The 16,922-nt window shown below is 37.4% G+C and overlaps 1 protein-coding gene across 1 annotated transcript; it reads right to left on the bottom strand.

Moving 5' to 3' along the window:
• Positions 1-4,571: 4,571 nt before the first annotated feature.
• LOC122275375 lies at positions 4,572-6,218 on the bottom strand. Its single transcript, XM_043084402.1, has 2 exons — positions 5,134-6,218; positions 4,572-5,020 (listed from the first exon to the last, which is right to left on the bottom strand). Exons 1-2 carry the CDS (start codon positions 6,047-6,049, stop codon positions 4,653-4,655), a joined length of 1,284 nt encoding a protein of 427 aa, XP_042940336.1. The 5' UTR covers positions 6,050-6,218; the 3' UTR covers positions 4,572-4,652.
• Positions 6,219-16,922: the final 10,704 nt, after the last annotated feature.

Raw genomic sequence — 16,922 nt, forward strand, 5'->3', positions numbered from 1 at the left:
GATAGCAAAAGTTGGAGTCTCTCTTAGAGCGACTGTCTCATTTAGAGACACGTTTGCAGGACCAACAGAGAGACCAAGAGGAAAGAATACGTAGTGAAGTCTAAGAGCAAGTGCAGTGGAAGATGATGGTGCAAATGGAGAGTGTTATGTCTTTACAAAAAAATCGTGGTGGGCGAGGAGAAAAGAAGAAGAAATGAATTTTATCAATTTTATCAGTGTTTTAATATCCAATTTTGAAACATTATAAGACATTGTTAGTTGTTAAACGCTGATGTGTAAATATTGGTATGTTTTTAATTTTTTTTTTTAATTTTATGAAATTAGTATTTCTGATTTGTACATTCGAATGTAAATATAAAATGTTTGAATGTTGGTTCACATTCGAACAAACACTCAAACGTAATTGAACAAAATTAAAAAATAACGTTCCAACGTACAATGAAACGTTCGAATGTAAACATACTCAAACTAACAAAACGTTTGAATGTTTAAATGATTAGCGTTCAAACAAACATCCAAACATACACACATTTGTTCGAACACTTCTTCATTAACATTCGAATTAGCCTCCGAAAGTTATACTAGTTACGTTCAAACATTGGTCCGTTAGCGTCCGAACTAAAATTAGAACGTTTATTACAGTTAACTTTCAGACGTATCAACGTTCAAACATTTTACTATTAAGTTCGAATAATAATCAATGAACGTCAACTTCTGTCATTCGAATGCCAATCGGTCGGGTTGACGTTCGAACGTTATGTGATATGTTCAAACGTTGCCTTTTGTGACAATTTTCAATCGTCATGAAAAATGTCACGTTCGAATATTATACCAAACGAAACACGTCCAACCGTCACTAAAAGTACTTTTAGTGACGGTTGCACAGTAAACTATCACCAATTGTATTATGTGACGCACATTAGGTGACGGTTTCAAAATATTGTATTTGGTGATGTTTTGGTCATTTTTTGTGAAAGTTTTCTCTGTCACAAAATACAAATTGTGTTGCAGTGTCATGTATGCATGAAAAACTGTTTGAAGCTTCTAAGAGACTCTTTTTAATGCCATAAAACGTGAACCTCAAATATTGTGATTTGCCCTGAATTCAACCATTCAAGTCCATGGACAAGTTCTTAAAAATATGAATTGGATGTCTCGCTAAGAAGAGCTGAAATTTGGTTTCTATCAAAATTGTATTGTTGTGGAAGGAGCTACAACCTTCATCCTCGATCACAGTATTTTGGCAAGTGGTGGGAGATTGCATAGCTAGGGATGCTACGAGAGTCATGGAGATCTCTCTCAAATATTCCTAGCTAGCTACTTCCAATATCAATGGATTGATAATGGGTCAAAGCCAATAAATGACTAATTAACAATATGTCAAAAGATCGAGTTGATTATGGCCAGCACATGGCCTTGGTTAACGATAGAACCATAACCAAAAGGCCAAAATTAAATGAGCTTAGGGCTTCAAACAATACTCACAACAGAAAAAACAAAAAAAAAAAAAACAAAAAAAAAAAACAAAAAATCCAATAAAAAGGCTCACAACTAATAAAGAACCTCCAAATATATAGATTTGATACGAAACATAATTGATGTCGATGAAAATCTTGAAAGAGGTAAAGCTAGTGAAAGAACTCTAAAAGAAATAATCCACAAGATCGAGCCTAGTGTTAGTTAAGGGCTCTAATACTATGCATAGAAAATACAAAATATAATAGAAGAGGAGATGGGGAAGAAAGGAGTGAGATAAATTTGAGGATTACACCTTTATTGTTTTTTAAGTGTTATATATTAAATACAATGCATAGATCTCTATTTATAGGAAAATTATATTGAGATGAGATAATGTAAATATCTTAATCATGATAAAAATCAAATCTCTTCATTTTATAATTATCAAATCAGTTTGTTGGGAATACAATTTCCAATGAAAATGGAATATGAAGGAGTACTGGTTATTTAATTAAAACACGTCATCGAGTCATGAGCATTTGAAGGAAGATGCATGGAATACAATGTCAGAAGCTGAGAACCTAGCTAATCTACATGAGGAAAAGCACCAGAGTGGTAGAATGTTTTTGTAATTTGAAGAGTATAATCGGTGTGGCTAGAACAAGAATATAGCTAGCTTAACGTAAGTGTGTGTGTGTGTGTGTGTGTGTGTGGAGGGGATATTCTCGTCCCCCCTCTGGGTTGGGCTAGACCAAGAGACTAAAGCCCACCTCTAGCAGGCCCAACAAACCATTGTTGTGACTAGCCTACTAGCTACACAAGAAGAATGGAAGAGTCTCAGTGCAGGAAACCTGTTGAGAGGGATAGACAAGACCTGCCAACCCTGACGTCCCACCCCCTGCGACACTTCGCATTTAAGAATCCCAGCTGGTAAATGAACAGGGATCGCAAACAACCCTCGATTCCTTGACTAGGAATAAGAAGTAATCGCACTGTCCACCTACTATCAAGACGCTACCCAGGGAGCCACACCATATTAATAGCATCACTCAGGGAGTTACACTACATTAAAAGAGTCACGACTTGGCAACTGTGTTCAGGACACTAACCCCTGACACTAAGTACAAAATGCTCCCTTGATACCTAGTATAAAAGTTGGACACCAGGTAGGAATACAGACTTTTCTCTTTGATTCTAAGGTAAAATTCTCTAAGGAAGAATACTAACTTTGGCATAAGAGGTTTCCCGAGACACCTCAAGCCCACCACTTCTTTGTATTGCAAGTGAGGGAATATAGTACTACTCGGTATGCAAAACACATCATTAGCAATGTGTGTGTGTGTGGAAGTGCTGCCAACTAAAAAGGTGGTGTTAGTTTCTTTTGAATATTTATTCATGTAATGTGGTAATTAAGGAGCTGATAAATATGATTATAGCTACACGGTATGGATGATGAAGAAGAGGACAAACGTGCTTTTGCTGACAAAATCTAAAATGGTGGTCTGTATTGAGAGATGATAAACCATATATAGGGGTGTAAAAAAATCAGTGTGTGACTGTGTGTGTGGAAGTACTGCCAACTAAAAAGGTGGTGTTAGTTTCTTTTGAATATTTATTCATGTAATGTGGTAATTAAGGAGCTGATAAATATGATTATAGCTACACGATATGATGGTGAAGAAGAGGACAAACACGCTTCTGCTGACAAAATCTAAAATGGTGGTCTGTATTAGGAGATGATCAACCATATATAGGGGTGTAAAAAAAATAGTGAACAGGTAAACCAGACCAAACCGGTGGGATTGGTCTGGTCCCGAGTTTGGTTCAATCCGGTACTAGTTTTATTTTTCTTAAAATCGGTCAAAAGCGGTCTAGTTCCGATTTTTCTTTTTCTAAAACTAGACCGGACCGGTTGATATATATTTGAATTTTTTCTATTGTATATAATTTTATATATATAATTATATATAAAATAGTTTTGTATTATATGATAAATTACTAATTAATATAATATTAAATTTTAAAATCTTATATCATTTTGTTTATTATATTAATAGTTATACTAATATTATATAGTGCATATTAATATTTATACTATTATTATATCACTATATATTATAATATCCTATAATATATCACTGTATTATATATTATAATATATCATTATAATCTATAATACAATTATAAAATATATTATAATATATTACAATATATTATCACTATAGTATTATATACTATAATATACTATTAAAATCAGACTGAACCGTACCGGAAATGATAAAATCGGAGTACTGGTATAAGAGGGTAACTGATACATAATCGATTTTGGATAATGCAAACTAGTACATACCAGTTCGGTCCTAAATTTTGTCCAAAACTGGACCGGACCGGACCGGTTACACCCCTAATATATAGGTTTGCTTAAATATTTAAGTTCACGGTTATCTATTGATCATTATCCAACAATGGATAATATAATTATATTATCATGAATCAATTGTTCCTAATTAATTCATTTTCTCTTTGTGCTTCCAAAAAGCACTATATAACATCCTTGACATTTGAGAAACAGTACCATTATTACCCATTTCTCTATTTCAATATTCATGGGCTTTCCTAAATTTGCTTGGTGTTGATCATAAAAATAGAAACCCCCTTGCATGGCAACTCCATACATTCTAGCTCTCTAGACTTGGTCGAATTAAAATTTAACTTCATTCACCATTCGATCACCTCATTTATATATATATGTAGGTAGGTGAAAATTTAATTCATGATTCTAGCTGGGGCGAAAGTTGAAACTTTGAATTCCATATAATAAGACTTCTAAAGGGTTGCTTTGACATCAAATGAGTTTTTACACAAGTGAATAATCAAAAGATGATGATAAAAATTATTTTTCATTTTACGTTGTCCGGCCGTATCTTGGATGATCATCTCCTTTTTGTAAATTTAGAATACTATATCATGTATAGCCATAGATCGAACAATATAAATATATATATTTATAACGGGTGTAATGTATTTACCGTTTGATATATGTTTTTCACGTACGTACGTTAGCATCAAATATTGTTCGTGAATCATGTCCAATATGCAAAATAGCTCAGAAGTGTGAAAGCTGAAAGCTCCGAGTCTCGAAGTCAATTTGCACAAGAAGAAACAAATAAAAATGAAAGCAAACTTTACACTGTTTATAGCCAATTTAAATTTGCTTCTTCAAGCATTATATGTACCAGATTTTCAAAGGGAATCTCTGCAACTAGTTCATCTAAAACCTGGTTTAGTAGTACATCCAGAATGTGTCGCTCGAGCTCTTGGCAGACCTCTTCAAAACCTTCAAATCCAAGGGAATTCTTTGCTATCCAATTTGACTCTTCAATATCCGTTTCTGTCATCCTAAACAGCTTCACTAGCACGTCCACATAATACTGTGTTTCTGGAATGTCCATTTGGTTGTCGCAGTCCTTCTTGATTGCTCCTATGCTAAGATCATCCGTATAATAAGAAACTTTTGGTGAAGATGTTCGATTTAAATTCGACTCCTTTGGCCTTTGAGCTTCTGTAACAATATCATCAACAGAAATTGAGTTAGAAAATGATAACATGACACACATGCATATATATAAATATTGGTAAAATCTCGGAAAATTAAAGAAACTGATGATATATGACCTTGTTGCATTTCAGAATCATTGACTTCAAGAAGATATATAGGAGTTGAATTTTGAGAGTCACGACGTTCATCACGCTCTACTTCAACAGCTAAAGTACCCTGAAGTTTTCTGTTCCTTCTGGGCTTGGCTTCCACAGTTTGCTTCTTCTGATTTCTCGCCTTGTGTGGACTTTTCTCCTTCAAATTTGCAACATCAGTTCTGTCCTCATTCTTCCTGTGAGTTGGAAGAAGGTTCAAACGCTTAGCAGATCCAGTAGTATTGCGGTTAGAAAGGTTAGTGGAGACAACTCTCCTAGGCTCGTTCCTTAACATGGAGATCCTGTTGTTTTCTTGATTCTCCATTTTCTTCTTCTTCTTCTTCGTAGAATTAGCTCTTTCCCTCGTGTTGATCTCCTTTTTCTTACTTCTCTGTTCGGCCTTCCTCTGCTTCAAATCTCCAGAATCTCTTTCACATTTTCTCACCTTCGTTCCCTTTCCCTTGGTTTCATCCACATTATCCAGATACACAACCAAGAGATCACGATTCTGTTGATGTGACAATGCTGGAACCTCCCGAAACGACACCGATGTTCTAACCCGGCGATGCTGAGTTTGGCTTAAATCCAACTGCAGCATATAATCCGCAAAACTAACTGACCTACTGCGCACAAGTGAATCAGAGGTTCCGTTTCCAGGAACCCAAATTGTCTCCGGCAATGAATCTAAGCCCATTAGTCGAGCAACGACTCCTGGGTTAGCTGGAGCTTTGGTTTTAGCCTTGGCTGTCGGATTTTCCTTCTGATCTTCAGACTTGTCGACTGTCTTCGAGTCAATCACATTATCGGCTGGGTGAGTTGGGAGGCTCCTAAAGCATGAAATCCGGCCAAACATGCCGGACAAACACCCGGAATCGGCATTACGTGAAAAATCAGTCATTGTTCAGTCAGGGAAAGAGATGGAGTAGACAGCTACCTTCGTAGGCAAAGACTGACATGCAATACTTAAATAGAAACATGGTGGGAAGGCTACAAAATTGTCAGCAAAACTTTGTTGCAGATTGAGATTTAGGAAGTTAAACAGAGTTTACCAAAAGTATAAAATAATAGTAGAGGGTAGATGGAGAGAGATCGAGCTATAATGCATTAATCTAGGGGGGAAAGAATAATGTCGGCAGATGAGTACATGGCTGGGGCCTAGGTTGGTCGTTGAATTCACATTAGAACAGCAAAAAATGTTGGACCTACGCGCACTCGAGGTCGCGTATAGAGTGTACGATAAAGAACATCCTGACAAATTAGCCCGTCACCGTGTTGTCTGCCATGCACCTCTTTCTTTCGTTGATTTAGCCTTAACGTACGCGCGCCTAGAGACAGGACTAATGCCTGTTTTAGAATTTTGAAACGCTGGCACATCAATTTGAGTCATTATCAGAATTTAATCTTGTGAATGTTTTTCTTACCTAAATACTTTTTTACTGTTGAAAAATAAACAGACATATCATAAGATTAACTTAGTGTGATTATTTAAAAAAAGTAATAATATATACTATATTATTATTTTATTTTTATTTAATTATGTATAATGTGACACATTTCTTATTATTAGATAACATATAAATAAAAACTTACGAAAAATTTTAATTGATGGCATTGTCTTTTCTTTGAAGTGAAATTGATAATATTATAAGATTTATGTGTATTTCAATTGTCATTAAATATCAAACAATCCATAATTTTGATTGAAAATAGAGAAAATGCTTATGGAGGGAGATGGCCCATTTCAAACTGGAAATCACTTTCGCGTGGCAATTAAGATTATCGCCAAACATGTGACAGATTGGACAATGAATATGATAATTGACCGTGTTGGTTTACCTATTTTCCAACGTGGACTGTTGAAATGTCAGAATTACTAAAAAAAATTACCAAATAGGCTTCTTCCGCGAATGCATCGAGCTACAAATCTCTGGTCTTTTCTCTGTCCTTTATTTAATTAATTCGTTTTTTTTCCCTTGGAGATCATTTTTTATTTTTATTTATTTACAGATTCAATTTTTATTTTTTATTTATCAATTGAAAATATAATAAACGTGCACCGTTGCCGAAATTGCTGACTTTTTCGTATTACGTTTCGAAGTCCGGACCAATGATGGAGGCCTCCCATGTCGTACTAACTCCAATCCGCCGACTTTTGTGACTTCCATTTTGGTTCGGGCTCTAAAATCTGGGTCTGGGTGGGCCATTTGTCAGTCCTGGCTGGCTACGAGCTGTCAGAGCTGAGGCTGGTTCGGAACTCGTACGATGTTAACTTATGCCTCAACAATCGGTTTTCACTGGTTATTAACTTATTTTATTTTAATTTTTGACAATTTATTTTTTTGTTAATTTCTTCTTTATTAATCTTAACTTATTAAGCTTAAGCTTAAAACTAACGTTTAAATTAAAGAAATTCATGCTTTATTATATTAATATATGAAAATATGAAAAAGTTTTCATTGTTTATTAGTTTTACTTTCTAAGTAGTAAAATTTCCAAACCTCGCTACCCGGTACTCACCCCCTCAAATTGTGGAATGTCAGGTCATCCCTTTGTGCACCGACCATCCCCAAGCACCTCCCACCTAGCACTGTTCACCGACCAGAAGGTGTTTCGGGAGAATCGGGGTGTTCCGACTTTTTTTATTTTTTTATATTTGACATATAATATATATATATATATATATAAAATGTTTTTTAATCTGAACAGGAAAACAGCTGTAAAGTATGAAACCAATTAATGGCCAAGAACTGCCAACCACGTAAGTTACAAACCACTAGGCATGAATTTCCTTAACCATGAAGACTGAAGTGTTGACCGAAAAGATCACAAAAGTACCCAAATTCTTGCACAGAATTTCTATACAAGACCAAGTTTATTGTATCTTAGGGTAACTAATTAAAACTAAAAGGCATTAAAAGTTCAGAATGTTGGCATAAGGGGTCAGACTTTGAGCATCAGATAACCATTACCAAATTTCAACACAGCCTTCTACAGTATGCGTATCACTCATCACCAAATTTTGCAGTACTTGATTCACCAATGAGCATTCCTAACCTGCATATAAAACTTACAAAAATAATAGAGTTTTTATTATGTTCTAACTTCTAACAATATGAATGACCCTTCCATCACATTAGGCCAGGTTATTCAGAAGTTCTATGCATTCTGCAACAGACCGGGAATGTTAATGTTAAAATTCTAAATAAAATTGTAAAACACCATAGGTCCATAAGGAACTTCGTACTCACCGCAAGTTCAACAAATAGGGAAAATTCAAAAAGTCTTTAATCAACCACATTCAAAATATTCTTTAAAGTTATCTCTACATGAAAGAAAACTATCTTAAATGTATAATTAATTGAAAAGATTATATAAAAATAAGTTTCAAATATGAATCTTATTGGTTTCTAACTTGTTGCTTTCAGCATCTTCCATTATATCTTGAAAGTCATACTTAATGGAGAGAGCCATCAACCAGTTTTGTGTGTAGATAAGAGCTTTAACTGTTGTTGGGACAATGAGTTACGAAATGAATCTAAGATACAACCTCTAACGCTAAATACCGACTCAGAAGCAACAATAGATATGAGAATAGCTAACACATCTCGAGTTATATTGGCAAGGATCAAATATCTAATTGAGTTCACCTTCCACCATATTAAAATATCAAAGTCAGGTGTCAATTCTCAAACATTTTCCATGAAATACATATCCAATTCTAATTTAGACTCTACCACAACTTTTTATGCTTGATCTTGTTGATACATACTGAATAGATCATCCTCATCATCATAAGAAGTATTGCTTTGGGTCTTACCAATACTTGACTGGCCCCTACTTGAACTTACATTGGATTTTGAATACGGCTTATACATCCGCTCAATCATCCTCATTAACCTTATAACAAGTTCAGACGCTTGCTCATGGCCAATAATATTTGTAAACCAAAACTCCAAAACTTACAATTTAGAGTGCGGATCAAGTATAGATGCAATAAACAACATTTTGTTCAATTTCTCAAAATCTCCCAATACTTGTTATATTTCGACAACATCCTCTCCAACATGGTTTATAGTATATCACTCTCACTTATAGAAATTTTGTTCAAATGGTTATAAATTGTAAATATTTCTTTAATTGAAAATTTTGAAATTGCATAAACTGAGCTTGAAACCTGCAAGGTCATATCATAAAAAAGATTAAAAAACAATACAAAAACCTTGATGGTTTTCCAATCATGTAAAGTTGGTATTCCTTATCAACATCACATAAATATAGGGAAAACTCATTGCCTTCATCTTGCAACACTTCAAACGTCACAAAATAATTAAGAGTAGCACTCAACATTAGATATGTTGAGTTTCACCTAGTTGAAACATCAAGACCAAGAATCCCACCAACCAAAATATTTTATTTTTATGTACATGACTTGAAATGATTAAGTCTTGTAGAGGAAGATTTCACATATTTCATTACATTTTGAGTATTCACAATTGATTTTTCAATTTCTTTCAATACATTCTGGACAATAAGATTCAAAATATGTGCACAACATCTTATATGCATAAGGTCATTGTCTAATACCATATAGCCCCTAAGTTTGGCAATTTTCCTTAAATAATCGATGGCAATAGTATTAGAGGATGCATTATCGACTGTGATTGTAAATATCTTCTTTATGCCACATCTACATACAGATGACTCAATCTCTCTTTCTATTATTATACCTTTGTGATCAGGAACTTTCTTAAAATCTATAATTCTCTTATAAAAGATCCAATTATCATTAATAAGCTGGGGTGTTATGCACATATAGTTAAGATTTTAAATTGATGTCCATATATCAGTAGTTATGCAAATCTTAAGATCGAATGCTATGAACATATTATTCAACTTTTCTTTTTCTAACATGTATATCTGCATACAATCTCGCATAACAGTAATGCGAAAGGGGAATGGAAAAATCTAGGCTCAACTACAACCATAAAGTCTTTAAAACTTTGTCTTCCTACAAATCTAAATGGTAGCTCATCCATAATTATCATTTTAGCTTCCGCCGACCGTATTTTCTATTCATTGTACTTGTCAAGTCCAACACTAGGATTGCTAGTTGTACCATCCACTCTAGTCTTCCTAGTCCCGATCGTTTTTTTATTAGAGTTATCCTTTCCGATTCCAATAATATTAAAGCTTTTACATATCTGATTATTGAAGTACCTTGTTTTTTAGGATGGCATATCAAAATCTTACTACAATATAAATCGCATGAGGCTTTGGGCTCATTGGAATTCTCGACATTCTCAATCCTTGTAAAGTGTTGGTATACATCTAATCTACCCCGTCTTCTTATGATAGGAGGGCGAACTTAAGGACTAGTTGTTGGGAGAGAGCTATCCAAAGTTGGAGGCAGGGTGCTATTCAAATGAATTATATTGGGCATTGATTCAAACCCAGATGAAGGCATAACAACACTACGTTCCATAGGATTCAACTGCAATTTGAGATAAAACAAGAGCATATGATGCTGTTTTTTTCATAGCTATTAAATTATGATAACAATTCAAAATAATACTAGTTTAAAGAAAATAACATAACCTTAAAAATATATAAGGTTGCTAACTGCTTGATCTGTTTCATATTTTCAAAAAGTCTACATGCCAAGCAACTATTGCCCTTTGTAAAGAAAGAATAATGCTAGGGATCCCACTTAGAGCTACCGCTCCCAGTTTTTTTTTTAATGATTAAGAAAAAATTGTTTAATATTATTATAAATATTTTTTTATATTTTTTTAAATATTTAAAAATATTAAAAAATTATTTGAAAAAAAAAATTCTCTTAAGCCTAGCGGGGGCTCCCATTGCGCCCCAGCAGTGGCTCTAGCATGATCAAGAAAAGGGGAAGAATATTTCAAAGTTGGCTATGCAATATAGCCTGTCAAATAAGGACTTTTCATCTGCTTTGGTTGGAATGAACTATTTTGGACAGGTAAGTTTATGGACTCAAGTATATGCGTGCCTTCTTGTTTGTTTTGTATTAATCATCAATCCATGTAGATAAGTTTTCAGTTGATTCTCCTCATGGTAAAGTTTCATTGTAAAGATCAGGTGGTCCACGTACATCATTGCTACTTCTAACATAAAGCACAACAAACTTGTTAAGCACTCCCTTCTTAATGAATAAATTTTGAATGCAGTCATAGAAATTATATTTAAATAAGCAAATTTAAAAATATAAAAGCTGTGGCAATGGTATAAAGTGGGTGGCAATATTTAAAGCAAAACAATTTGCATCCACTATTTTACACCACACCGTCTGATAAAGACGGAAAAAGGGTCGTAAGCAATTTAACAAAAGAAGCAACATGTAAGGCCCCAAGCAACCTTGAAGAGGATCTTCACAGTACCAAAGGTCATGGCAACCAAGCAACTTCATACTCAACTCATCTACCTCTAAAAAAAAAAAAAACATCATGAGCTTTGTCTTTCCATTTATCCTATTTATTTTTTATGAAGATAATAAAAAAATAAAAATATGGAGAAACATGACCTTATCGGTAGAGTACGTCCTAAAGATCAGATGCTCCAGCACTTTTGATGGTAAAGATATCTTCATCTGAAATACCCATGACATGTCCATGTTATGATACCAATTTATGATAGAACTATATACACTCTTCAAATATTGTCTTTAAGACTTATTTATCTTTGCCATTGAAATTAAGGTTGTCATCTGGGGTTTGATGTTAAAATTCCCTTAATCTACACATGAGGTTGCATGTGTATTTCCTCATACGGACTTCTTTAATTTGTAGATTTTAATAATTTGTCTTGTCTAGGGTGCTTTGGTGATCCAGAAAAGAAGTGCCAAGGTGAGACTCAATGATGTCATTATACCAAAAAAAAAAAAAATTAACAGATCACTTTATGTTCCATTCCTTTAGTTTGAATTCTTTCCTGGGTTCAATTCTCAATCAGATAGGAATATATATTGAATATATATATACAATTTGGATATCTAAATCTACATTTTTCCTATCCCTATCTCACTCCACCATCTGGGCCTGCCTTTGTGCCTTACTTCCAAACCCTTTACCACCACCATCCAAACCCTAACCATAATCCTAACCCTAGCACCTCATAAAATCAACCTACCAAAAAAAAAAAAAAAACAAAATAATTTATATTACTTTTGATCTGTTGCTCGGTGCTTGTAGAGTGAGCCGTGAGGGATTGTGTGTTGATACAAAGAGTGAGAGCTACGAAAGATACACAGGGATACAAAGAGAGAGTGTGAGATGTGAGATAGAACACAAAGATTGAACACACAAACTCGAGAGGAGATTGTCAGGCATCGAGGACTCGTGCGAGAGAGAGAGAGAGAGAGAGAGAGAGAGAGAGAGAGAGAGAGAGAGAGAGAGAGAGAGAGAGAGAGAGAGAGAGAGAGAGCTGGAGCTTGGATACTCGGAGAGGATAAACTGAAATTATACATATACCAAAAATGACGCTATTTTCAATTTTAAAACGGGTATCAAGTATCATCCAATCAGAAACAAAACGGGCAGGTACAATTTAACCCTAGTTCCAATTTTACACACATACGAATCTGGTTTTCGGGTTGGGTCAAAGAATTTGGGCTGACCGGGTAAGCATTATTAATATGTGCACTCCTAGTCCCACTCGTGTTTTTTTTTTTTTTTTTTTTAAAAAAATAGAACATTAAATTCATTCAATAAACCGAAGTTACAAGTGTGACTTATCAATACAGGATAATCCAAACTATAAGCCAACCTACGCATCTGCTCTGAATCATCCTCGCACACATAGTAGCGGACATTGTCTTAACTTCTAGATCTCTCCTAAAGCGAAAGAGTGAGCACTCTGTATTAACAGAGAGGAAAGATCCTCTCCATCCTCCCAGGGAGGCGGAGTACAGCACGCTATTACTATGGACACTAAGTCCAATAGCCTAATTCTACGATACTAAAAACTAAATAGCAAACTACAATGCAAAACAAACAAACAAAACCCCAAGCACCGGTCTAAGCCCTGACAACACACCTACCACAGGCATCGACGACACAAGCCCAGAACGGCACGAGCACCCAGCTCACGCATGGACAGCAGCCTCTACAATAGGTTTAGAGACCGACCATACGACCACCAGTCATAACATCGCCCGTCACTCTCGATCAGCTCTTACCCCGGATTGTGACCAAACAAGTAGCTCATTACCTCACTCAAGTAAAAACACTAATGACCTCCAAAAATGGTGTAGATCGATGGACTTTTTCCATCAATTTTGTCTGTTTTCCATCCACTTCGTTGTTCATACATTTATGGCACGTCCCTCCATCCACTATGTTGTACGTACGTCTGCACTCTCTCTATGCAAAAAACACGTTTTGCCCCCCACTGCAGAACATACACCGTGGGCTTGCAACGCCCATGAATGAGACTGCAACGCCCATTCCAATCCCTCTGAGCAACGCCTTGACCCCACTAGCCAGCTTGCAAGCACGTGAGCGTTACATGCACAGCCCCGTACCACTACCAGATTCACATTTTGCCCCAAGAATGAGACTCTGCTACAAGTTTCACCTCCAGCAAAATATTTCCATTGAAAGACGTAGCTGCACGCAAGCCAAGCGCCCCAGACACCGCGGTGGATGGTACTTTTCCCATTTTAAAACTACCCACTACCATCAAAGGCCTTATTTACATTATCTACACAAGATACAAATCTAAAATAGAAATGAAACCAGAAAAACAGCAAAAGAAAAAACAACCTGCAAGCAAATGAATGAAATCCAGAAAAACAGCAAAAAATTGTGTCACCCCCATTCCGGCCAACTTCCAAGAGGGTCTCCACCATGAGTTCTGCTTGGGCTTCACCCCAGAAACCACCTTAAACCCCCATGTATTCCAGCGTGCATCCTAAAAACCACCTCTGTTTTTCATGGATAAAATAGAGTCACTGAACTCCTGCGGGAGTACACCCCAAACTACATGCAAATCGTTGCTTCTGAGTTCAAAAAATCATAGCTCTACTCACACTGGAGGTCCTCCCCTTTACCACCACACCCAGCTACGTGGTTTTCCATAGTGGTCCCTCTTTGATAACTTACTTTCAACCGAACCTCACTCACGGCCAAAACTGTGACGCCCCCAAAATCCCCACGCCCGAACACGGGAAAATTGAGACGTCCGGATGGTGACAACCCGGGTCACCATCCCATCGTCGGGTGCCGAGTGTGTGCAAGGCAACAGATGTGTACAGAGAAACTCGCAGCGGATAAAGAAAGTCATAACTAAGTACCAGAATTTTCTTAACGTAATACAAGCTGTTTAAAACGTACATAGATAAAATATTACAAAACACAAATGCAGTTTTAAACAAATATAAAAGATAGCATCAGCAACCCGGCGGAGCCGCATCCTCGGGCTCAGCCTCTTCCTCCTCATCCTCAACTCCTGCACCAAAAGCTACGGAACCACAAATGGTTCCGCAGGTAAGTAAAACCCCAAACACTACCAGATAAAAACACATATAACTCAAACAAGATACATGACACATGCCCAATGCACAAAGCCCAAAAACACCAGTTTTCCACACACGCCAAAAACCCATTTGGCCCAAAAACATAACCTTTCCGAAAAACACGCCAAAAGTCACATTTGGCCTCATAAACCATTATCCAATTTTAACCGTATGCACCATGACCTCCCCTAGGGGTCATCCGCACACCCTGGCTCCAGTGTCACACCGTAGAGTACCACCACGCATGTGACACCTAACGAGCGATGCCCAGTTCCGCGCCTCCCGCGCGTGCGTAGCCAAGCATCCTCTAGCCCTCGCCAGCGAAGGGCCACGGAGTCGGTGAGTAGGGCGATGCCCGGTTCCGCGCCCGGCGCGTTCGTAGCCAAGCACCCCCTAGTCCCGCTCCCGTCATCTCTCTCGACAACTCAGGGGACATCACTCAGTTTATTCCGCTCCCGAGTGACCAGAGGAGCTCCACCGAGATAATAACCCATCCCGGCTTGGGCTCGTGGTACACACGCACCCGCAATACCACTCACGCCAATACACAGGCTTTTCACGTAAATCCACAAACACACGTGCATGCACCATGAAATGCCACAACAATGCATAACAACATAATCAAACAACATAAAACAATTAAACAGACAACTCCGTCCTCCATCCATCCGACCCCCGAAACTCCTCGGACTCAGTCCGGAACCAACAATCAACAACAGTAAATAATTGAATGAGCAATATATATTAAAATCTGAAAATAGGGTTTGGAAAATACTTACAGCGCTATACGGCAATTTTAGAAAACACGAGGCGTTGCAAACGGCGGAAAAACAGCAACGTCACAGTGAAATTTCACTGTGGCCGTGGGTCCGAAAAACCCACTTTTGAACGGGGACAAACTAGGACACGAGATTGATAGGAAATGGTCTAGAGGTGGTTGTGAAGCTATTGGAAGTGACGGACGGCCGTGGGTGGCGGCGGAATGGCCGGAAATGGCCGAAAATGGCAAATCGGAAAACAAGCTCGTGGGAGCTGCTCCGGTGGTCGTTGGAGGCCGGAAATAGGTGGGTTAGGACGGCAAGGAGTCGGTGATGAAGTGGTGAAGAAATGGTGGTCGGAGGTGGAGCGACGGCGGCGGATCGGAGCAAAATCCGTGCGCCTTTGTTGAGCTTTTTCCGGCCAAATGGCCGGCCGGTTGGGGGTGGGTTTTGGAGGGAAGGTAGACCGGAAGGAGAGGAAGAGAATGGGACCGGTGGGAGGCCGAACGGTGGCCGGACGGCGGCGGTAGGGGCTGGGGAAGGTTGACGCCGGCGTGAGGGAGAGAGAGAAGAGAGAGAGTGCACGGGGGGGGGTCCGAGTCGGGGAGAGAGGAGAGAGAAAAGAAAGAGAAAAAGAAAAAGAAGAAAAAAGAAAAGAAGGGAAAAAGAAAAAAGGAAAAAGAGAAAAAGAAAAAAAAGATGTGAAAAGAAATGAGGTCCAGTCCTCACTCCGGGAAAAAGAAACAAACCGCCAAAAAGATTAAAACCACAAAAACAACTAAAAGAAATAAAACACAACCTCAAATAAATTAAAATAAATTAAAAACCGACTTTAAAAACGCAATTAAAATAAAATAAAATATCTGATATATTAATTAAAATAAAAACAATTATTTCAGCGAAAATACACTTAAAAGCGGGTCATCACATCCTCCCCTCCTTAATAACAATTTCGTCCTCGAAATTGCAAGTCAACCATCAACTTAAAGCAAGCCACATAAACGCCCACAAACTAACAGAGATCAAGATTAAAATACATACCTTCATCATCCGAACAGATACGGGTACTGTTCCCTCATGTCCGCTGCTCGCTCCCAAGAGAAGTCTTGAGCTAACGGATCTCCCCAAGCCACTTTAACCAACGGTATCATCTTGGACCTCAATTGTTGCTCCTTCCAATCCAAAATCTGCGACGGAACAATCTCGTAAGTGAGATCCGGTTGCAACTGAATACCTGCTGGGTCGACGAAACGTGGCTCTTGTTGTCCAAAGCTCTTCTTCAGGGATGATACGTGGAAGACGTCATAAACATCTCCAAAATAATCCGGCAAAGCAACTCTATAGGCGACGGACCCTACTCTCTCCAGAATCTGAAAAGGGCCGACGTACCTCGGATCTAGTTTCCTTTTCCTACCAAAACGCTTAACACCTCTCATGGGAGAGACTTTAAGATAAACTCAATCACCAACTTCAAA

The sequence above is a fragment of the Carya illinoinensis genome, chromosome 9 (genome assembly GCF_018687715.1).
Source record: "Carya illinoinensis cultivar Pawnee chromosome 9, C.illinoinensisPawnee_v1, whole genome shotgun sequence".
Lineage (NCBI taxonomy): Eukaryota > Viridiplantae > Streptophyta > Magnoliopsida > Fagales > Juglandaceae > Carya > Carya illinoinensis.